The sequence below is a fragment of the Phasianus colchicus genome, chromosome 12 (genome assembly GCF_987193195.1).
Source record: "Phasianus colchicus chromosome 12, bPhaCol1.hap1.1, whole genome shotgun sequence".
Classification (NCBI taxonomy): domain Eukaryota; kingdom Metazoa; phylum Chordata; class Aves; order Galliformes; family Phasianidae; genus Phasianus; species Phasianus colchicus.
The window spans coordinates 7,288,815-7,314,082 of NC_143447.1; the positions used below are offsets into that span (position 1 = coordinate 7,288,815).

General features: G+C 35.4%; 1 protein-coding gene across 1 annotated transcript in view; it reads left to right on the top strand.

The window, feature by feature from the left end:
• The window catches only part of ADAM10 (ADAM metallopeptidase domain 10), a 41,890-nt gene that overhangs the window by 14,422 nt on the left and 2,200 nt on the right, over positions 1–25,268 (top strand). The window contains 14 exon segments of the mRNA XM_031616490.2: positions 4,665–4,783; positions 5,733–5,891; positions 11,550–11,653; positions 12,807–12,956; positions 14,149–14,241; positions 14,778–14,961; positions 17,048–17,211; positions 18,770–18,953; positions 20,122–20,272; positions 21,947–22,130; positions 23,259–23,367; positions 23,674–23,894; positions 24,603–24,729; positions 25,183–25,266. Of these exon segments, the coding sequence (XP_031472350.2) occupies positions 4,665–4,783; positions 5,733–5,891; positions 11,550–11,653; positions 12,807–12,956; positions 14,149–14,241; positions 14,778–14,961; positions 17,048–17,211; positions 18,770–18,953; positions 20,122–20,272; positions 21,947–22,130; positions 23,259–23,367; positions 23,674–23,894; positions 24,603–24,729; positions 25,183–25,266 (2,033 nt within the window).

Sequence of the window (25,268 nt, forward strand, 5' to 3'; positions counted from 1 at the left end):
CTGGATTCAGAAGTTCTGCTGCTGTATCAGCTGCTCACCATCATTTGTGATTGCTCCACGTAAATGCTTGTAGAGGCTTGCTATGTGATACGAGCTGTGTTGTTTCTGGTGTAACCATTTGACTTTTTTATTCTCTGTTCTATAGTAATTTGTTATCCATTTCATTGTCCTTTGTTATTCAGAGATAACAAGTTTGTTCTTTAATAAGATAGTTGTTGACTGAGCAGGTTATAAAAATAAAGGGGACTACCCAAAAGGAGCTACTTAGTTTGGCTTTTTTTTGTCCACCTGGTTTTTAATTGTTAGAACCTGGCACAGTGTGTATGTTGTCAACTTTATAAATAGAGGTGGGGAAGTTATTTTGGATAAACAGGATACCAGGTGACACAATTTGCATTTAACTTCCCCTACTAAAAGTTTTTACTGGGGGGAGGGAAAAAAAGAGGAGTTTATGGGTAAAGACAGAAGACTGTACTCTTCGGGACAGAGAAATAATCGACCTAAGTTGTAAGAGTGTAAACTAAACATGTAGCTACTTGTTTACTGACTTGAATGGTTTCTGTTATCTGAGCTGGCTTATGTGTTGACAGCTACATATATGAAGAATAATCAGTGGCAAATTGTTTAAAATGAGGGCTGCATTTCCTTAGATATGATCTTCTGGAATAACAAGCTTAGCAGGTCTGTCTTCTGGAGATCTGGAAAGAAATGAGTGGCAAACAGAAATGCTGCTATAAAGGCATTAACCACAGATCTTAGCTGTGAGCATTCTGGTTGGATTGCTCCCTGTTTTTATGCTATAGATATTGTATATTTTTAATATAAATACTTAGCAAAGGACAGTTCCCTCTGTTTGCATCTGGATGGTTAATAGAAAGATAAGTGCAGAGATTCCATCACCTGCTGTTAAAGATATTTACTTAGTACAGGTAGAAGGACCTTGGGAATTGTCAATTAGATTATGATGGAATACATTGTGTGGGTTTAATAGTAAATGGGAACAGCGTAAAATAAGTGTGTCCTCAAGAGAAGATATAGCTTGTGAGTGGTTTAAAAAAAAAGAAAAGAAAAACACCTACTTTCCTTCTTTCATGCTGCTGATTATATCTTTCTTCATTAGTTTTGGAAAGCAATATGCTGACTTCCTATCAGTGTCCTAATATATCAGATGTTTCATCATGACAGAATCACTAACCTTAGAAGGTAATTCATAATCAAAACAAATGGAATAGTAGATCAAGCATTAATTCTTGTGTGTGTACCTTTTATATTCTTGTCAAATGCTGTCAGCACATGCACATAACCTGCCTTTAGAAATTTATTAATTAAAAAAACCCTGCTTTCTCTGTGATTGGAGCACAGAATTGAAATAACTGGAGCCCATGGGAAACTACTGTTTTTTAACTAAACATGACATTATCAGCTATTTTACTTCAGATATCACTGTGTGCTTGTGAGTCTGATAGTCTCCCTGAGGTAAACTAAGGGAACATCAGAATCTGTTTCCTGATAGTCTTAACATACTGCAACTAATGAGTAAGGCATGGGAAAATGTAGCTTTTAACAAAGTTGATTATATAACAGTGTAAACAACTTTACCAAAAATTTTGGCTTCCACTGAAGAAGCAGCCATGCAGTAACTAAATCATGCCCTGTTACTCTATCAGTTACCAGGTGTATGTAAGACAGAAGCACAACAGGAAAGGTCATATCTTGCTCTTAATTGATTTATTTTTATCCTCGACAGTCCTACAGCTGTGAAATGTCTTATGCAAGTTAGTAGGTGTGCTAACACAGAGAACTCTACGTACACAGTAGAAATGGTAGCTACAAAAAGCCCCACAAACACCTTTTGATGCCTCTTATTTCATTGTGGCTACTTTTAGAAACCAAATTGATTAATGGTATGGAGGAATCAGTGGTTCTTTTCTAGGACTTCCTGTCCATAGAAGAATTCATCAAGTTATGGGTGTAAACAGGGAAAGAAAACTGAGACTTGTTCTCTTCCATATCATTTTGAGAGGGCTAGAGATTAGTTTATAGAAACTTTATTAAAGGGGAGCAGCTACTAACTTTGAAGAAATTCACAGTAAAATTTAAGTAAGCTTCTGTATCGGATAAGGTACTGAAATTGATTTTCTGTAGGGTCTTTGGAAATCTCTTACTGTCAGACGGGAAACATTACTGAAGTTGGTGGATGCATTCTTGATTTTGTCTTCAAAAGAATGATGAGCTGGATTTTTGGGGAGTTCATGCCAGCCATACATTTGTTTGATGCAGTCATTACAATCTGGAGTTTCCCCAGCTATAAACTGGCATCTTCTTTCAGTGTAATTAATTTAATTGTCATTTGTAAGAAGCATATTGGCTATTAGAAATAGCAGTTTCTCTTGTATCTGTTTGAGTTTTTTTTTTTTTAGTGGTGTTTGTTTAAGCATAACAACAAAGTAAGCTTTTTGCACTTCTGAGAGAAGTGCTAGGTATTTTTTTTCTTTTTTCTGGAAGCCTAATGTCTTCACCAGAAAAATGCCATCTTAGGTGCTCTTGGTGGGATTACTCAATGTTTCAGCTCACCCCCAGCACAGAACTATAGATGTATTCCAGTCAAAAGTCTTTATCAGATGTTAGAGAATGAAGGAGAGCTATTCTAAAGTGTTGAAGATCTCTGGTCTTTTAATTTCAGTTCAGACATCCTTGAAGAGAGTCTGACCCTTAGTAACTATGGGGAATTTGCTCACAGAGCAAACTTAAACTGAAATGCATTTCAAACCTTTTGAAGGTACTGAGCAGGGTGTCACACAGTGAGTGAAACTTCTTGATGTATTTGAGTGAGGTCCTTCGAGTTCTTATTTTTGTCTTAATTTTGTCTGCCTGTTCACTTCCAATTTCTGTTTTGAAGAACCATGCAATATGGTTTAGCCTCTTGTTGCTTTTTTTTTTCCCTGTCCTGGGATGCTTTCCAGGATGCTCATGCATGTTATTTTGTCATCTTCATGATCTGTCACCAAAAAAAAAAAGTGTTTCAGAGATGGTAGATACACTACTTAATGGGAAATTATTATGATTTAAGTCTGTAGGTGATATTATTACAGTAGCTGTCTGTTGTGGATGTGAATTGCTTTTACCTGTTTGCATTCTTCAGCGAGTGATTCTAATATCCAAATGCATCTGTAGTGAATCATTTCTTCATTTTAACAGGAGAATCTGCCCAGTTACATTACATCCATGTTGAGACTATGATGTGGTTACTGGCAGTCCTGGCTGTAAGCCTGAGCATCTCAAGGAGTTGCTGAAGTAATCTTCCACATTTGCCAGCCACATCTCAGAATCTCCTAACCTTGTGGGAGATGCTCTCCTCTGTGGTGCGTTAGTGGTGAAGCTTCTTGGAAGTTTCATTTTTCCTGTGGCAGCAATAATAGAGGTAGCTTGATTGTGAAGCAATGTTTGCATTGTGGAATAGTCAACATGAAGAGCCCATACCATCTTTCAAGTATAGGCATGGCTTTTTCTTTATCTACAATATCGTGTTTAAATATACAGTTCTGAAATGTTTATTACTGTGGTGTCATTATAATGTGCAAGTGAAAGTGGAAGATATATTTTGAGTATGTTTCAGATGCATTAAAAAGTGGTTACTTTATTTCTTTTGTTATGAACGTTTGAGTCTCAGGTGTAATAGTAATTAGCTTGCTTACATTTTGTTTACATTTTATGTAGGCTGCTCCGAAAGTAATGCCTTTTATTTATTTCCATGAAAACTCCAACAGTTAGAAAAAGCATAACAACACTAGTTGATAGAATACATTCTCAGCTACAAAACACTCTTCTGACAGAGCCACCATCATTAGCTGTGTGTTTTTGCCAACAATGTACAAGAGGCTGCATGCTGCGCTCATGGGAATCTGCACCAGCGCAGGTGACCCACTGTTGCCTCTGCTGAAGTGTGCCATCCATTGCCTCACCATACTGACATCTATTGCTTTGCTTCCATAAACATTCAGCAAGTCTCAGTGAATGTCAGTGTGTGCCATTTTTTCTGCATAGTGGAATTGAGTTTCACACCTTTGCTTCATCCACACTTCCATGTCGGAGGCCATTTTGTCAGACTGCCCCTCTGCTGCCATCTGTTGTATGGCAACAAAATGGAGTGGAATATTGGTGGGGGTGTTCAGCCTCTACTGCTATAGCACCAACATCAGCCCTGAAGCTGTGAGCCAACATAGTAAAATACGAGGTGTTGCTTTTGGGGCAGTCCTGGTACTTGCATATTGGCAATGGAAATAAAATAAGCTGATAATTCTTGTTTGTTCTGTTTCTCAGTTGTCTGATGGTAAAAATTTCCCTTTAGTTACATCTGTGTCTGTCTGGAGGAATCAGAGCAAATTAAAGTCAGCATTTTAGATTTAAAGCCCCAGTATTCTTAAGTCTTGTAGATTTAACTACTTTTGTCAAAAGCATCAAAATAGTCTTGCTGAGCAAATCTTTCTAGGCTGTAGTCTAATTCTTGTACAGTATAAATATTTTATATAGATAAAATTCACAAATTCTGTAAATCTGCCTATGTGAAAACATTGGTTAGAAGTACTTTGTGCTTTTGTAGTTGAGGCTTAAAGTTTACTTTTTTTTTTAAGTTTACAGTTTACTATCTCTTTTTTTCATTTTAGACAATTCAACCTTCGAATGAAGAGAGATACATCTCTTTTTACTGAGGATTTTAAAGTAGAAACATCAAACCAAGTAATTGATTATGATACCTCCCATATTTACACTGGACACATTTATGGTATGTACAGCCCTTTAAAATGAAGTGCAGTCATTGTAAAACAGGAATGTTTTAATATTGCATGCAGAAAGTGTATATCCTTATTGTTAGGTTATCTTCATTATTAAACTTCAATAATGCATCTCAATAAAATTCCCTCCACTTTTCTCCTCTGACAAGGCATACTGAAATGATTATTTTTACCTAATACTTAACTGTACATCCATAGAAATTGAAATTCAGCTCTGTTTGTGAACTTTTTATAGAAAAAAATCCAATATATTTATATATTTTAAAAGTTGCATTCAAAAAATAAAGCAAAATTAGGTACTGTTCTAAGTTAAAGGAATTGAAGGGTTGTGAATGTCTCAAACATGTATTCAATCCATCCCACGTTTAAACATAACTACAGTTTTAAGAAAGCTATGTTTGAAAAGAAAAATGAGTGCCTTGAAACAGAAATTTTCCTTTGAAAGCTTTCAGAATTCAGTATACACTCAATGTTTTTTTTGTAATTGCATGAATAGATGTATAAAAATAGCACTTGAATATCAGATTAAACACTGTCTGACACTCTTAAGATATGGAGTTCAATTCTCCACTGCATGCCTCTTAAACTTGTCCTTTATGCACCTGATTCGTGCTGAAGACTTCATAGTTCCTCTGTTTAACAACTTTGATTCTGGGGCAACTGCATTTCTTACTGTTGAGTACTCTTAGTCTTTAAAAGTTCAGAGACAGTTTTCTCTGAGAATGTCTTACTCCTGTCATACAGTATATTACTATTTTATAGTTTGTAGGTTTTAAGTAGTTGGAAACTGCTTCACATTCAGGATTATTATGCCTTTATCATTCCTTAGCACTGTCTGATTAACACCTTGCATAGAGTGTATGCTTGAAGTTTGCATGGTACTGAATGCCTTTAGAAGGGTGGTTGTTTTTTTTAAAAGGCACTTTCTGTCATTAACAGGTGAGCAGGGAAGTTTTAGCCATGGGTCTGTTATTGATGGAAGATTTGAAGGATTCATCCAAACTCACAGTGGGACCTTTTATATTGAGCCAGCAGAGAGATATATTAAGGACAGAACTCTACCGTTCCACTCTGTCATCTATCATGAAGATGATATCAGTGAGTACTTCATTTTTGTGCTACAGATGAAATAATTTTTTTTCTATTAAATGTCAAAAACTATGAGCCATTTGTAAGCGTCAAGTGAGACTTTGGCTTGCATGTGAAAGATGTGAATCGTGCTGTCCTGGAGTGATTTATATGAAGTTATTGTGTGAAAGAGATTTTTGACAAGCCCAAATGAGTTTTCCTTATTCTGCCATTTTAAGAAATTCTTAATAGTCAGGTTTAAGTGCATAAGCAGTGTATTTTCTGCAGTGGATGCATTTTTTTTATTGTTTTGAAAAATGCCTTCTTAAAATGTCCTGTTCTGATTGCTCTTTCTTGTGACCTGAAAAAGAAAGGGTAATTTAAGTTCAAGTCACTATTCGCTTAAAAAACAACTAATAAAGGTGATGCTTGTGAAAAATAAAAGCTTCACCTTTGTGTATGGGTTCAGAGGTCTTCAGATAGCTCATTAGAAGATGCAGTGTAAGTCCTTTAAAAAGCTCTGCTGGGAGTTGAAGCTGATGGAAACATACTTAAGTAGTATGGCCTCATTAGCCTAGCTTTGAATGCAAATGCACAGAAAGACAATAAAATACCATGGAAACCTTATTATGTTCTCGAAACTGGTGTATCAGATTTCTGCACTCTACCTACCTTTGCATATGTGATGTGTCTTCAGCTGGTACAAATTACATAACTTGTATAATTTTACAGAGCTTTTGAATGAAAGCAGTTACTGAATTTGGTGTACATTTTGAACACCACATGTTTTCTGACTACCTAAACATGCATCTTCCTGCTACTTACAAGACTTGTAATTGGGAATGAAGTAACAAGTTGGCAACTAAGAATGCTATCATCTCTAATAGCAGCTAATGAAAGAAACTGAACTGTTTTTTTATGGGAGCAAATAATTTGATTTCATGAAAATGACTGTCTTGTAGAAGTGATGTCTGTTGTAAATGGATTACTTGAAATCTGGAAAAAGCTAATAATGAACTTGCTTTGTATTATTTTATTCAAGTGGATGGAGCGGGAAATATGTACTTCTGTTTATTTAGATGATAATATACTGCCTTACTGATTTTGCCCTTGAATCTAGTGTTATCAAAGCCTTCAGTTAGAAACCAAATCAGATTATCAGAGATGTCTCTGTTCCAGAGAATCACATTTAAGGAGCAGCATAATAGGCCTTCCGTATCACCAAAAGAATGAGCATTGCTGCTTGCTCAGCATGGTTGGAAATAGCCCATCATGCAGCTAATTCTAAGCAGTGCTATTAGAAAATGTGCTACTCTGATTAGCTGTTGTGGGTGCGGAGTCAGATGTGCGTGCCTTCTGATCGTACAGCTTGGTGTGTTTTGCTTTGGTATCCCAGGCACCTCGTGATAGCTGTGGTCTGAAATACCTGAAGTGTACAGCTGCTGCTTTTGCTTTCTGAATAGTGCTTTTGAGAATACATTTTTATGCTTTTCATAAGAGCTATTTTTGCATTGAACTAAAGCTCAAAAAAAAAAAAAAGCCTTTACAGTGGCTTTAAACATGAAGGCAAACACTGATCTGTTACTGTATTAACTTAAGCTAACTCTTGTGAAATAGAGGCAAACTTTTAGTGTCTTACACAGGACAAAGGCAACAAAAATACATTACTAATCTGGGAGAGAGGGGGAGGGGGTGGAATCTTTGCTTTTATTTCGGATATTTTTTGGTCAGGAGCATTTTAGCCTTTTGAAACAATATGCTTTTTAATGCCTTTCAGAAATCACAATGCAACATATGATTAGCATCTCAATGAGGTCTTATTCAGTAGTTAAACAAAAGGTTTTTTTGTAAATGGGGATTATATTGTCAACTTTATAAGGCAGCTTTTGTCTATGTTACAGTGGATATGGTGGAAGGCAGCCTTCTATTCATGACTTGAAACACAACTTGAATGATTTCAGTATCTAAACCTCTCCTGATCAAACAGTTTTATAATCTAGTGCAAGAAAGATGCGAACTGCTATTTTCATTTAAATGTTTTAGAGGCTGCTTTCTTTAGCAGTAAAGGTTTCATTGGGACTTCATTTACTGTAATTAAATCCTGTATGCTGTAGATGTATCCCTGAGTTCATACTGTAAAATACAAAACCGGTTGCATATTTCCTCAAATCAGCAGTAGACAGGAAAGCCCGTTCAGAACTTCAGAGAAATGAAATTTGTCATTTAGTTCTCTGTTTAATTCTGTGTGGTCTTGGAGGAACTCCACAACTGAGAACAGAAAGTAAGAGATTTTGTAGTTCTGCGTCGCATCTGCTGAATTAACTGCCCATTGCAGGCTGTGTATTGTTTGAGAGCTTGATTTGTTTGGGCTTTTTTCATATTGTGGTTGCCAATATGATAATGAAGGTTTACTTGGCAGTTTTCATGGGATCTGTGTGACAGACTGCCTATTAAAAAACAAAAAAAAAACTCAACAACCTTAATACAGATTTCCCTGTCTGCTTAAATTTGATCTTTTGTTCTGACACTGCTGCTCCTGCTAGTGTTGGTCAGACCTTGTGGCTGTTGTAGGACTGAATTTTCATCATTTTCAAGGGAATCTTGGTGTCGTGTCCTTGCCCCAGATGCCTAAATCTAGTATCCATTAAGTAGTTAACCTGAATACTCCACAGGTTATACTGTCTGCTGACAGAAAGAAGCAGAAAATGTGATCAGCAGTCTTTTATGTCAGGTAGTGCTTTTTTTAATGTAAATTCTTTCAATTCATTTGAGAATCTGTAGTTGTATGTATCGTTAGTAACTTAAACCTTTCTGCCATTTAGTTAAATAGGAATGAGATTTTAAAATCTTGTCCTTGATTTTAGTACTGTTATTACTGTCATCTTAACGTGTGTCAGAATGTACCAAAATAGAGATGGGAAAACCAAAAACTTAAAACAACAGGGAGGAAGAGAAATGAAGTTCCTTTAGTTAGAGAGCTGATCCTCTAATTCAGTTATGCTTTCATAGACTGTGATGGAAAGTAGGCTGCTTGTGTTTTTCAGTTGAACGTGACTGGAAGCAGCCCTTCTGATGGGAAAGCATGTGTTTTCTCATGATCCATTCTTAGGGTTGTGGTGTAGGGGTAAGCCAAGGCTGTACTTCTCTAAGCCATTAAAAGCACCGCAAGAACGTGGGTCAGACTTCTGTCTGCCAGTCATCTGACACAGTGTAGTTCCTGTCTGGCCTCTTCAGCAAGGAAACTTCTGCAGGGGATGGTGGAAATAACATGTCTTGGAAGATGAACAGAGAACAGTGCCTTTCCAGTTCAGGAGTAACTCAGCATTTAAATAAGAAAGCTTTGTGTGCAACTTTCTCTGTAAACAAGTCTTGCTCCCAACCTGTACTCTAAATAACCTTACCTCCTCTTTTTAGCAGAGAGGATTCAAATCTGTAATTTGAGTTTGTTTTTCCCAGCACGTACAAAACCTTGGCAATTGCTCTTGCGAATTTTTAATGTACATTTATTAAAATAATTTTAATGGTTTCGAAGTGTTTCTTCGAACCAGAAACCACTTTTTGAGGTGGGAAATATTTCCTTGAATTGCAACCAGTCACTATTGGGTCAGTGTTAAGGTATTTCCTAACTTCTTTGGGAAACAAGATGCAGCAGGAAGACTGCTTAGTTTGTGTAATTCACTGGGAGCAATTTTTTTCTAGTACTGTTCTGTCAGCTGTCAATGCCAGAGAGTATGAATAGAACTGTGCTGATAAGATAAAATGCCATTTTATGCTGATACAAAATATGCTGTATGGACATTTTTCCATATGATTTCTGTGGATTCCTGGAGGTGCCACTTGAAGTTGCTTTGAAGCTATGGTGGATTTGCACAGGCGAAGTGTGCTGGCAGCAAGGCAGTATTGTCCCTAACTTTAAGTCCTGTCTTTGTGTAATAGGCATTGTATAACATGCCCTTAGCGCAGGGATAAATAGTGATGTGAAAGCAGGCAATGAGAGTTATAGTTAGATTAAATGCTGGAAAATTTATTTTGAAATGAGAATAGAGATGGGAAGGGTCATATCTATAATCCTTTGCTCTTGATAGATCTGGTTTAGCGATGGAGCCAGGGTACCCAAAGGTGCAGATCTCAGCAGTGACCAAGCAGTGCTGTTTGTTGGGGATAGCAAAGCCAGCATTACACCAAATAGTTACTCAAATTGGTGCAGGAATGAGGTGGCTTGTAGAAGCATTTTGTCTCTCTTGGTTTCTCTGGCCCGGTGCTAGGACCAGCCATACTGGGAGGGATGTCATGAGACCACAGTTATAAAACAGTACTCATGTGCTGTTAGAATTGGAAACATGGGAAGCTAATATGAAGAAAATATAAGAAAATAAATAAACTTATTTGAATAACTATAAGTCATGACTGCTTATGTAAAATAGTGAAAGGACAAGCTATTTAGTAAGCGTAGGATTGTTTCAAGCTACTAATTAGTGTATTACTGTAGTTGTCCCTCTGAAGATACATATTTCTTTTAATTTAAACTGTAATCCTTATTAGAATCAAAACTTGGGTGGAAATTGCCTTCCATGCAAAATCAAGATTTTGCTAACAAAGTCTTTGGCAAACAGAAGTAAAAAGAAATAGGCATAAAGTTTACTGAAGAAAAAGTGATTTTGTTTTATATTAGGGTAGCTTCTATAAAATTCAGACTTTAAATACACTTTGATCTACAACACTGTACTTTGACGACTTTATGAAAGATAGAGTTGATTTGTTAGTATGGTAATGAAGAACATGCAGCTGCAAGGTTTTAGTTGCTCTTAAGCTGAAATTTTAAGCATGCTTTTTAAATTAGGCTATTTCCTACAAAGCAAAGTTTATAATTGCTGTGAATATTTTGTGCCTGGAAAAGGATCCAGTTTTAAAAAAATGTTAACTACGTTTTGTTTCACTTAATTTATCATTAACTAGCTTTAGACAGCCACGTGATTTCTTCTAACACTTGTAAAAGTGTGGTTGGGGGGAATAAAGATTAGAAGAGTACTTTATTTGTTAATTAATTTGTCCTTTCAAGGTTATCATTGGGTCTAATGAATACAGTCTTTCAATATTTTTGACTATAAACCTATCTTGAATTTTTTTTTAGCAGAACTCCAGTGCCCTCAGCTGCATGACAAGGATACAGTACTTAAGTTTGTTTCGTTTTCCTCACATTTTAATGATTGAAGTGTGAAATTTAGAGCTTGATTATATATTGATAAAATAAAACTAACCTTGTCTTATCCAAACTATCTTTGATATATTTGATCTCAAATAATAATTTGAGTTCTGTTTCCTTAGTCTTGTTATTGGTTCAAGCGAGTAAAGATGCCCAAATAATAACTCTTGTTCTTAGATTATACATTGCTCACTTCCTATTTCCTTTTGATATCTATAAGAAAACAATTTTAAGAAGCAATCATAGTATTTTTGGTTTCTTAAGCTTTAGACTATATCTTAGTCAAAACAATGAATGGAAAAAGGCTGCTGCTTAGATCTTAGAATGCTTCCTTCAGAAACTGTGTGAGCTTATTAGATACAAACTGAAAAAGTTGCTGTGATAAAGCTATATTTATTATATTATTTATATTTATTTAAAATATTTTATATTTTGACACTTATGCATTTGAGTTTGAAACCTCAGCCTGGCTTTCCTCTTTGTAGAATATCCTCATAAATATGGACCACAAGGAGGTTGTGCAGATCATTCAGTATTTGAAAGAATGCAGAAATACCAGATGACTGGTATAGAAGAACCAACAACAGAGGTACTACACTGGCTATAATCAATTATACTGAATAGAAATTACTGTAATAATTTCCTGTTTCTTTACATGATTTCCTTCCTACTTTTTGTCACAGGTATCATCCCTCTGTGTTGCAAGGAACAACTGCACAAAAATGTCTAACCTGAAATATTCTAGTTGTTTCTTAAAATAATGTTTCCAGGTTCTTTTTCTTACTGCTGCTATGTTGTGCTAGCTCCTCGTCTCGATGAGTCCCATGTGGTCTCAGATTTTTTAGACAATTTCAGATGGATTTTTTAGTTAAGCTTGTGAAGAGAAATTGCAGTTGAGAAGGAAGTTTCAAGGTCACTTTATCTTTTTAAAGTCTTAGCTTTATGTTTGCCTTCAGTGTTGCACCACTTGTCATGAAATTGGGTTTTTTTTCAACAGTTTCCAACACTAAACTCAGTTCATTTTAGTTTTAACAGTGTTCTGAACATTTTGAACTTTTGCCATCATTTTGTGATGTTCAAGATATGCTAACATAATGATGCATTGTGGTTAGTAAAATAGCATCAGCAATTTCAAGTATATTTAAATTGTAACTTTGGATGTTGAAGACATAATCGACAGTGTGATGCAGTTCAGTGCTAGTAAAAGTAATGTGCTTTCCCAGAAATGTTCTTTTAAAAATTTTATAGTGTGTTATCAGACCAGTGAATGCCATAACACAGGTGTTACCACATACAGCTCTAAGTAATGGGCTTTATTTTGACTTTGTACTTCTGTTTGCTGAGGTGACCAAGATAATGACAATATGAAGTAACCTGTGTTAGTGAGGATGCATTTAAATCCCACAACAATATTTTTTTAATCTACAAACAGTTTTTTCATCTTCAAAAAGAATTATGAAAAAGAAAAGTTTGCAAGATCACATGGATGAGAAAAATGCATTTCAAATTGACTGCCTATTGTAATAAAAAAGCCAAACTGCTTGGAAGGATTTGGCTGAGTAATCATTAAGACGGATGATGTACTTGAAGACTGACTATAGTGTATACTCAGCTTAAATCAAAGAAAACTAATGAAAATCTGTTCATGTTAGTTGTGTGCTTTTTAGAAAAGAAATTATTGCTATGTTAAGATCATCTATTAGATCTACAAATTAATGTATTTGTTTCCCATGTATATGTAGAAGCCTTCTGAAGAGCCTGACAGCAATGGTCCTCAGCTTTTAAGAAAAAAACGTGCCACTCAAGCTGAAAAAAATACTTGTCAGCTATATATTCAGACTGATCATCTGTTCTATAAGCACTATGGAACAAGGGAAGCTGTAATTGCACAGGTATTTCTAAGCCCTTTGTTTAAGCAATCAGCTTTTATTTTGATTATTTCTGACTAATTTTAATTAAATGAGCAGTAATATACACAATTAAGTTTCATTTGTTCAGTCACCCTGTCTTTGTTAGAGGCACTCTGGCATTACTGATGCATTATTTCACTAAAAGTACTCAGTATGCTGATGGAAAAAGGTCACAGACACTTAAGCTTCCTTTAGTTAATAATTACAACTGCAGTTTATTGAACAACCTAAACAAGGCTTGTCTGATTTTATTTTATATTTTTACTTCTTTTCTCTCCTCTCTTACTTAGACAAATACCTTCTGAAGACTTTTGTTCTGTTTGACAACCTGCCAGGCTTCTCTGTTAACACTCATGTAGTCTTCTGTTTGAAATTTTAGCTCAAACTACTGTGAGTTAATAGCACTGAGTTCTGTTCCTGTAGTGTCTCATAATGGAAGGTCAGAAAAGCAGTGGTAACTAAAGGCAGGTGCTTTTCATTTGTCAGTATAGCAGTAATTGGAAAACATTTTTTGTTCACCATTCATTGCTAAAAAATATATGTAGCTCCTTAATTATACTTCTCTTGAAGTAGAAAATGGCACTGCTATTTACAAATCTGTCTTGTGCTGTTTGTTTATCACACTATACATCTGTAATTGAGTTGAGTTACGTTTTCCAAAGCTCTGAAGTCACCTTCAAGATCAGGAGCTCAGTGAGTTAGTGTTTCTATTCCATTGGAAATGGTAATTGATAGTTTTTTTTCAGATCTGTTTTCCTACCAGAAATAAAAGAACAATGCTCTAAAATTTTTTTTCCTCAAAAAAAAAAAAAAAAGTACAATGCTTTTAATACAGTTTTAATTATAGTACCATTTATATGTAACAATGAGCTGAATGACTATCACGAATAGTTGTCTGAATTTCTAGTTAATATAATTATGTAAAAATAAATAACTTGACTGTTAAGGATTTTGCTTTCACCTGTCATGTTAACGTTGGAAATAAATCACTTCATAACTTCGTACGTACAATGTTTGCCATCAGTGTTTGCTTTTAAAAGGCCTGTTAGGACTTACATTGTGTAATAATGTGTATGTATTACAAAGTATAGGCTGTGCAGTTGTTGTTTTTAAAGATGAGCTATGGTGTACTGCATAGGTCTTTGAACTACAGGCGTTTTGTTTTGTTTGACAGATATCCAGCCATGTTAAAGCAATTGACACAATTTACCGCTCAACAGATTTCTCAGGAATCCGCAACATCAGCTTTATGGTGAAGCGAATAAGAGTAAGTAATACTGGAAATACTTGCAGCTTCAACTGTATTGCATATTAAAAAGACCTGCTGTGTTTTCAGGTCTGTTCACCTGTTACTGTTTACTGTCAGTATTTAATATTGGGTGTCTTTGTTCGCTAACAACTTGCTACCCCCCTTCACGTGATTTTGGTGTGTGTTGTCAAAAGCATGCTATGTCACCGTGAAGGTGTAATACCAGATCAACTTCTTACATTTCACATATATGTGTTTTACTTGTGTGTGTGTATATACATATATGTAAAATAATCAGAGAATAATTATAAAGTTGCAGGTATTGATAAAATGGAAAAACAAATAAGGAGGATTTACTAAACAAATGTAACTCTTTACTTTTAGAACTTGTTTTTCCAAACATTGGAATTGTAATATGTCATTACCTGTAAATCTTCAGCAACATCTTCAACTGTAACGTAACAAGATATTGACAGCAATAAGTCTCTTGGCTGATACTTACAAATCCAATTAAAATGAATCACTTGTAACAGTTTGTTTCAATTCACTTTTAGATTAACACAACTGTAGATGAGAAGGACTCTTCAAACCCCTTCAGATTTCCTAACATTGGTGTGGAAAAGTTTCTGGAACTGAACTCAGAACAGAATCATGATGATTATTGCTTGGCCTATGTATTTACAGACCGTGATTTTGATGATGGAGTCCTTGGTCTGGCATGGGTTGGAGCCCCTTCAGGTAATTGAATCTAAACCTTCAACGCTGTGATATTAAGCACTGTAGGTAGGTTCAGAAAAGAAAAGTAGGAGCTTTCACATAAGCTGGCAGGAAGCAGACTTTTCATAACCAATGTTTCACAATTTTGGTTTCATATGATTTTTTTAATAATAGAAACAGTATTTCACTTCAGTGAGTCTTGTTGTCTTCCTGATGAGCAATACCTCAGCAATAAGGAAGAGCATATTTCTTTCACTTGACAGAGGTGACGCTGGATGGCTTTTTATTTATGACAGGTAAAAATGACCAGTAAAGTGACAGAGGAGGCAGAAGCATTCCTGCTGCATGCAGAGAGCTCAGAACTATGGAGTTTTCATTTTCTAGTAGAATAACACTGCAGAAACTTTAGGTTTTCTAAGCAGTATTGGAAATATTTTTGATACACAAGTAAAACCAGGGATATTTTGTTCTGGGAGTTAACAGAATAATTGTGTAAGTGTTCTTGATCTGCTTTTCGTAGTTTCAATCTAGTCATGTATTTTGGGTCTTAGTATCTCTTGCTATATTTAAAAACTATATATAAAACAATGATTTTTCATGTGTGCAACATCTTGATGTTTTCCTAGGACATATTAGTTTTATAAATTAATATGTTTAAAAGTTGTTACTCTTTTCAATTCAAAGAAATAAAAATTCTTAAATTATAGCTCAGCACAAATTCAAAATTGTATAAACTTCCACAAAAATTGAGAATGATCAGTCTTTTTCTATAGCTTAGTTCTTGATTGCATAGCAGTTACTGAAAGGAAAGAAATAACAGGTCTGTGAGATTTTGCAGGAGACTGGATACTTCCATGAGAACGTTATGAAGAGCTATAATAGAATTTGAGTAATGGTGGAAGAAACATTATAGCAACATCTCACTAAGGGTTTAAATTATGACCTTCCTTTTTCTGCTGCTGTACTTTCTTCTGAAACATGTTAGCTAAAGAGTACTGGATTTGTGTGAGAAAGTTTTGTGCTGTGACATCTGCTTTTCATTTTAGGAGAGTAAAATGCTCAAATGAGCATTCGTAGAGTATTCAGAGTGGAGTAAGTATGTTAAGAGAACGTGTGAGCACTGATTCTAGTGGTTGTGGGAGTACTATAGGATGCATGATACACAAGTTACCTTTGTAAATAGGAAACTGAGTCTATGATGATTAATCTGGTGTATACAATAATTAAGCACTGGATGAATTGGAGTATGAATTCCATAAGCCCTTTTTCCAAAAAGAAGATTTAACTAGCAAAAAAATCAAGTTGCTTTGAGAGATTTTCAGATTTTCATTCTTAATGCATGTACTGACATAAGTTAAATGGGATATTTCACTAAAGTAAAATTTTACTTCAGAAAGCAAAGGAATTCCTTGGGGAATGTTTTCCTGACACTGTTTTTTAGGAGTAGAACAGCTAAATTTTAGAATGTTCACAGTATCTCAGTACAAACCTCAGTTACAGAAAAATTTGAAGTCAAGTAATAATTTCAAGACTTTTCAAAATAGAGTGTGATGCCCTTGAATATTGACCTTCTAAACAGGTCTGATTAACTCACACATCAAAATCATGTTGAGCTTTAGATTTTGCAGTGAGGAGAAGGAATCACTTCTGCTGACAGAGACATGTTGCTGATCTTACGCATTTTTTTGGTAAATATTTTTGCCACTGCCACAGAAGATCTTCCACGACTGTACTGTTTTTACTTAGTAAAATCCAAATGAGATGTAGACTGAGTCTACCTGTGCTGGACATTGCCTACTACTTGTCAGGTTCTACGGCTATGATAAAATCAAGGCTTGTACATGCACTGAAAAGCCCAAAATAGCTCTTGCTTAATAGCTATTCTAAAAACTCTAATTTCTTGTGTGAATGAACTAATTCAGTGCTGAGAGCATTAGCACGGATAAACTTAATCTCCTCTCAAAGTTTGGATTAGTATTAATTACACAGACCTACTCCTGGTTTGTGAGGATCCATTGAGGTAGCAAGCAGTTTCTTGTTCCAAGTATCAGATGAAAGTGACACAGTGCTTCTTTTCTAGAGTGATTTTTATTTTGCCTTAATACAGGGAGCTCTGGTGGAATATGTGAAAAGAGCAAACTGTATTCTGATGGTAAGAAGAAGTCTTTGAACACTGGAATCATCACTGTTCAGAACTACGGCTCTCATGTTCCTCCCAAGGTTTCGCATATCACTTTTGCTCATGAGGTTGGACATAATTTTGGCTCACCTGTGAGTATTACTATTGATCTGCTGCTTTCAATCACTTTGAAATGCATCGCTTCTGAGTGGAGTTTTTATCACTAATTATAAATACATAAAATATAATCATGAGTGCATGGCTGTTGTGTACAAAAAGCAAGTTGCAGAAGTAAGTCTTCCTTCTATTTTACAGTATTTGTGCAATGGTTGATTTTGTGGATTATTTCTACTATTTCTTCTAGTTCAGTGTCTTATAAAGAAACTGTTAATGTTTCCTAAAACTTTGTTTTTTACTGGAGACTATGGTCACCTACATCCTTTAGATGTATTTTGGCTTATACTAAAGCAGAGGAAAAATCAATGCAGAATTAAGATAATGCTTTATTCAACAAGAAAAAACTGTCTCTTTTTCATTCAATTATTTATACTTAAGTTATTACCTAAAAAGAAGAAAAATGTGAAGAGGATTGAGATACCTACAATGACATTTTAGAACAAATTTATTCTTTCTGGTAATTTAGGAGTGTGATTTGCTTGTGACAAACCAAAAGCATGAGGCATTTTTGGCTTTGCTGGAAATGAAAATAATTGGGAGGGCTGTTTCAGTTTTTCTTAAAACTTATTTATGTAAGTTTTCTTCTCTGGAAAGTAAAATGAAATTAAGATGACAGAAATGAGTTCCTCAGAAGCAGATGCTTGCATGTGAATACTTCATGTGCCTTGAGAAAAATCCCTAACACAACTGCTTTGAGCAGGAACAAATGTTCCAATTATAGTTGAAAATATGAGCATATGAAACTGAAAAACTAGTCTCACTGAGTGAAATATCTCTTGGACTAGCTTGGAAGGTGGTTTTTTCAGTTTCTCTATAAGTTCTGTTTTGATTCAAGGAAACGTGTAGAAGTGAACATTTGATTGTTCCAAACTGTAATAATTGATTCTCATGAGTATTTTAAACATAGTGTTCAGCTACTACTTTAAACATAGTGTTCGGCTACTACTTTTGAAAACATAGATTATATTTCTGGGAAGTTGTGTGTCAGAACAGCATTGAACTTCATCTTACTCTTCACAGTTCATTTTTTTTGTCATTGTAAAGGCTAGTGTGCCAATCTGTGATGCATCATACTGGATATTAGACTTGTCATTGAAAGACAGAAACAGATTTCTGCTGTGTTCTAAAGTGCTCTTTACTCCTTCCTCAAACCAAGAAAAAAGGTGGACTGCTGTGTCAGTTATCTCCTTCAGCTTTTCTTCCGCCCAGTACTTCACCTTTTTATGATCATAAATCAGTCTCTTTAGAAGATGGAATTTTTTTTGTCAGTGTTTATTCTAGGACACAAACTTTGGGTGTATGTTCTCAAGAATTCAAATAAATTAGACTTGAAAAACTTGTTACGGTTGTCAATGTATACTTTGTTTTCCTTATGTTCTGAGAAGCTGTAAGATATAAAGTAGTGTTTTATGATTAACAAAGCCAAAATTTCAGTTTAGTAAAGCTATCAAATCCAGATATCTCATGCATATATAGAAGAACAAGAAGGGAGGGCTGTCTTAATAGAAAGACTTTAAATTTTTTGTTTTGCAGCATGATTCTGGAATGGAGTGCACTCCAGGGGAGTCCAAGAACTTGGGACAAAAAGAAAATGGGAATTATATCATGTATGCAAGAGCAACATCTGGGGATAAGCTTAATAACAACAAGTTCTCACTCTGTAGTATTCGAAATATCAGCCAAGTTCTTGAGAAAAAGAGAAATAACTGCTTTGTTGGTATGTACATAGTCATCCTGAAAGATATGTTGTTAATATTAAGTTTAATTAGAATTTGTTTTAATGCTTTTTGGTTTGCTATTCACTTTACTGGAAGATTCAGTTGAATTTGAGATGTGTGTGAATTTGAGTGCTGTGTCAAGTTCTGAACTCCCCGGTACATGAAAGATGTGGATGTACTGGAGACAATCCAGCAAAGGTCGACAAAGATAATTAAGAGCCTGGAGACTTTATCTGGAGAAAAGAAGGCTGTGAGGGATGCTTCTGTCTGTCTGTATACATCCCTAACAGGATGGGTAACAGGGAGTAAAGGAAATAGATCCAGACTTTTCTTAGTGGCACCCGATGAAAGGGCAGGAGAAAATGACACAAATATAAACAGGATTTTCCAAGTTTTAATGTGATGGTTTGTTTTTTGTGTGCATGGCTTTGTCTTGCTTTTACTGTGAGGGTGATTGAACACTGGAGCTGGTTGCCCAGGAGGCTGTAGAGTCTCTGTCCTTAGAGATACTCCAATCTGTCTGTACAAAGCCCTTGGGAACCTACTGCATTTGACCTTGCTCTGAGTGGAATATTGGACAGTACTGTCTCCAGAGATGTCTTCCTACTTTGTCCATTTCCTGATTGTTGTTGTTGTTGTTGTTCTGGGAACATCATGGTCAAATGCTAGAGAAATGTTAAAGGCTGCAGCCTCTTTGTTCTGTGAACTTGATGTAATAACTTTGTAGCTATCTTCTCTCTGGAGTCTGTGTGTGATCTCTTAGAAATTTTGTGAGATTGTACAGCAAGTAGCTTTGGGACTAGGAGTGAAGTATTTCATCCCAGTATCATCAGCTTTTGCTTTAAGGTTGTCAGACTCTGTGAAAGGGAAAAGATCCTGTTGCACTGGAGGCTTAGCATAAAACTTGTTCTTAGCACTCTAGACTTCTTATCTGCACAAGAAACTCCCATTGTTATCAGAAGAAACCTTATACCAAGAAGCTTAAATTGTATGAATGACTAATGTGAGCAGTGAGCAAGTAGTGCAGGTTGATTTACTAGTCTGTATGAAGTCCAGCGTGAAGAGGTGCTTTCAGTCTCACCTAGCTGAATGCTGTTGCAAGTCAATATTTCCTTATTTGTGCATTCTTTGTACTGCTTTTTACAAAAATGTACTGGTATTTTTCAGAGTCTGGTCAACCTATCTGTGGTAATGGACTGGTAGAAGAAGGAGAGCAGTGTGATTGTGGGTACAGTGACCAGTGTAAAGATGAATGCTGTTACGATGCAAACCAATCAGATGATAAAAAATGCAAGTTAAAACCAGGCAAATCCTGCAGGTATTGTACTTATCTGTTATAGTATACTTTATACAGGAGTGAGAAGGTCATCAGCACAAGTATGGTGTGCAATTCTTGGTGCTGCACTGTAGCTTGCTTATCTTGTTATTCAGATGACTATTCAGTGACGTACTAAGTTTATGACTAGAGAATTTTATCAATGCTAATAGTGCAGACAAATGTGTTGAAATTTGATAATCATTGTTGAAATTTGTTGTACAGAAGTCTGCAAAAGCTGTATGGTTTGGAAAAACAAGGTCAAGATGCTGTTTCCATAATAGGGTACAAGAAAGCATTAATTGCCCAAATAACAATAGAAGGATATTTTGAAATTAGGTTTTACTTAGTGCCATTTCTACAGTATTGCCTAACCAGAAGATGTTTTAAGAATATAAATGACTGGTTATTTTTATCTTTTTACACCTGTCCTATGAATTATATTTGTAAACCTCCTAGTATCTTGACAGTGTTGTACACACAATGATGTATAAGAACAGGTTTTAAAGACTTGACTTTAAAGACTGCTGTCGTGTAGTACAAGACTAGTTGTGCCTCATTGTTACATAACTTAAAACATGTTACGTTTCTGCCTCATCTAAAAACATGAGTACATTTTTTTTCATGTGAAAGACATGAACTTTTGTACCTCTCTAGAGATGGCATAAATTTTAACATCTGGCTAGCCAAGGATAGTCACTGTTAAAACTCTAAAACAGCTCAACTTTTTGATTTAAGATACATGGTTTTATTCTAATTAAACTTTTCTGCCAAATTATCCTTATCCTGTGAGTGGAATTAGAAGTAGCATCTGCTGTGAAGATGCCTTTGGTTCTGTAGACGTGGTAGAAGGATAGCTTTCTATGAACTTGTGGTTGCAGTGACTTTGCCTTTTTTCCTCCTTACAAATTTTTGTCATTTCTGTGGGAGAGAAAGGAAAAGCCTTCCATTGTTTTGATTTATCATTGGTTTCTGAGATTTTGTTTTATATCATGCTGATAGTGGAGTGCTGACATATGTACTTCAGTACAGCTTCAGGAAGCAGTGGCTGTTTCCTGTGATTGTATCACATACACTGGGGTGATGCACTGCTGTACCTCACTGTAAGAGGCTCAGCTGCCTTCATGTCTGTGCCAAAAAGGAGCCTAAATGTTTAGGAGGAATGAATGCAGCTGTATGGTTCCTTTGAAAAATTTTGTATGTAAACTGACTGATTTCTGATAGAAGCTCTCCTGATCTTGTTTGTTTAGAGAATGTAAACGATCTTTTGTGCAGAAAGTTAGAAAACTTCTTATGGATGTTAAATCAGAGAGAAATCTTGACTTGCCTATTTTAATGAAACTGATAGTGTGAAGCTAGTCAGTTATTCCTGAACTAATTTTTTAACTTGCTGATTTAATGTTTTGTATATATAAACCTTGAAATGCTGTTGGTCTGCTTTTATTTTATCATAAGATGCACTTGTAGTATTTGTCTAACATATTGCAAATAGTTTAATTGCTGCGGTGACTGAGGAATACCTTGTTACCTCAAGGGAGGAAAAACGACTTTCAATTTACATTTTACTTGGCACAGATGAGAAATGTGCCTAGTGCTTGAGAAGGTTTCAAGATGAGTATTTCTTCTGGAAATATTTGCACTTTCTCCTTTATATTCATATTTTCTCCTTTTTTCTAGCCCTAGTCAAGGCCCTTGCTGTACTGCGCAGTGTAATTTCAAACTGAAGACTGATAAGTGCCGAAATGATTCGGACTGTGCGAGGGAGGGAATGTGTAATGGCTTCAGCGCCCTCTGTCCAGCCTCCCAGCCTAAACAAAACTTCACAGAATGCAACAGGCGTACACAAGTTTGCATAAAAGGGGTATGTTTCTTGTGACTACGTGCAACTCTGCAGTTGTTTATTGCAAAGCAGCGTGCTATGAAGTGATACAATTTCCATACTTAATGAAGAACAGCGTGATAATCACCTTCTTTCAATAGAAATATTGTACTTGCAGTTTTCAGTCAAGATAACTGTGAAGGTACGACAGAGATTAAGATGCTAACAAGCATCAGATTAGCTGTAGGACTTAAGGAAGTTCGATTTAAAGTTTGTTGTGACAATCAGGTGTATGGAAATACATTTTACCTCCCAGCTACACTTTTGTACTTCTCTTGAGTCTTGGTCTAGTAATTTTGTTCCCTTTGTTATGCTACCAATACATGCTGAACTTGGCAAATATACAGTTCCTCCTGCTGTGTGCAGGGATATGAAATTATGCTGAACCACCTGTAGTTTCCTAGGTGATAGTCTGTGATGGTTGCTATTAAAAACTGTTGAAAGTCTTTCGTAAGTTGATCTATGTTTACTTGAAATGAGAAGTAAGCACAAGTCATCCTTGTAAGAGCTGTAACTGATGTTGCTCTAGCTTGCCATTTTCACAGTCTGGTTTTTAATGAAATAAGTTTATAACTTATTTAGCTAAGAAAACAGTGAAGCTAGAGGAATAGTCTTTTATGCAGGAACTTGATTTTGAAGCAAATTTATAATAAACAGAGGCTTTTGTATTTGAATTTGAAGATTCATCCTACAGTGGAATTAAAAAAGGAATCTTTCAGCCACTTTCATTTTCTGAGAGGAACTATTTTTGAAGATATGCTTTTGATTTATTTTTCTAATTATGATTGTGAGTAGTTATATTTCAGTGTGAATTGCAGTTTGTTCTAGTGCTGTGAAGCTTTTGCAGAGTTCACTAAAATAAGATAGTGTTTTAGTTTTTATTTAAAAAAAAAAAAGTCTGTCACTCTTAAAAAATCTCAGATAAGCCTGTAGCACTGCAATTGGATAGTTGTTATCATTCTTTATTATATAAGCTTTGAAAAAAGTCAAACTATTTATTCTATTTCTTAGCATCTTTCTAAGTTGGCAGTTATGCTTTCAGCTATTAAAACTTAATATTTCCCTAATGACAGTGTGTTTAAAGGTGAAATTGGGTTTTGTCTCCAACAGCAATGTACTGGCTCTATCTGTGAGAAGTATGACCTGGAGGAATGTACATGTGCTAGCTCAGATGGCAAGGACGATAGAGAATTGTGTCATGTCTGCTGCATGAGAAAAAGTAAGATTTGTCTGGGTTGTATAAGCGCGAATTTACCAATGCATGGGAGGAATTTTGTGACAGTTTTTTTAATAGTTTTTCTTAGTTTGAGATCATACTATTTTTTTTTTTTAATTTCAGGTGGGCTTTGCGTTATATTTTGGTTTTTTTAGAAAATACACAATGCATTTTGTTATTTTACAGATAATATTAACTTGAAATTTATTAAAAATAGATGTCTTAAACAATGGAGTGCTGACATATTCATGGATGTGTGTTTTAATACGATAACAATTAGAACTGATCTGATTTGTATTCACTTTTCAGTGGACCCGGATACTTGTGCAAGTACAGGTTCCAGCCGGTGGGAGAAACACTTTGCTCGTAAAACTATTACGTTGCAACCAGGATCTCCTTGTAATGATTTCAGAGGCTACTGTGATGTGTTCATGAGATGTCGGCTGGTAGATGCTGATGGCCCTCTAGCTCGGTTAAAGAAAGCAATTTTTAATCCTGAGCTATATGAAAATATTGCAGAATGGATTGTGGTAAGTATTTTTATTTTACTGGTCTGATAAAAAAATATTGTTGTTAATCAGTGTTTGCAGCTGGTAAGTAGCACATTCAGTACTTCAGCATTCTTTGACGTATCATCAGTCATTGTTTTCCCTAGTATTTCTATAAGCACCCTGACTGCAGCAAATGTCTTGACAGACGGAGTCAATGCAAGGAAGGGAATTAGAAAATAGTTCATGTTAACACTTCAATTCGCACCATTACATTTTTGTGTTAATGTTCCTATTTCAACTTGTTGTGTTTTCATGTTTTAACTCTTAAAAGAAAGCAAAACATTCAAATATTAAGGAAATGAGTATATTGACCTCCAGTAATTCTTACTTGTATTACATTAGTAGACTGGTGGGGGAAGCTACAAAGAAACGTATTATAAAACTGCACAGTCAACTTTGTGTAAACTTTTGAGTTTTAGGTTTATATAGCTGTATGGTAGTGCAAGTATCTCAAATACTCTTCTGATGATATTATGAATATTAAGGAGCTTTTTTTGTGTTGTAAGTACTTTGAATCAGTTTTCGTTCAAATATTAGGGTTTCTTAATGATGTCTCCAGTTACTTTTTGGATGACTCTTAAAATGCAATAGAAAGCCATACGCAGTGTGTATTCATGTCTATGCATGCCTCCCTTGAATGCAAAGATTAAAAAACAAAACAAAACTTTTTTTTAATAATGTTTTTAGGCTCATTGGTGGGCAGTATTGCTTATGGGAATTGCCCTGATCATGTTAATGGCTGGTTTCATTAAGATATGCAGTGTTCATACTCCAAGCAGTAATCCAAAGTTGCCTCCTCATAAACCACTTCCAGGTAAGCAGATAAATATTTTATCCTCTATTTTTTTTCTGAAGGGAGAATTTCTGGTGTCCTGGTCTATAGTCTATTGCCTGATGCTACAAAACTTGAAATGGAATTCATGCCATGGGAACAATTGATAAAAATAGAACTCTTTCCTTATTTCCCTGTAATATAATATGCATATCAAAAGAAAGACTTTGAAAAGGCTTTCTGTTTCAGAGTTCCTTTCATTTTATATTCCATACTACATATCATAAGAATTGGACTGTTAAAGGAACTACTACTGAGATAAGAAAAAATACTCTATAAATACTGTATGTGTTTAATCATGTATTTAAAACGTTGCAGTTCTAAGTCTGAAGTTTTTCAAAAAAGTCATTATATTCATCTTTTATTGGCTGGGCAACTTTTCTGGAAGTCTTTTCTTTTGCACTTGTTTTAGTAATGTGCCTTTCTTTGAAACAGGCACTTTAAAAAGGAGGAGACCGCCACAAACTGCTCAGCCACCACAGCGACAAAGGCCCCGAGAGAGCTATCAGATGGGACATATG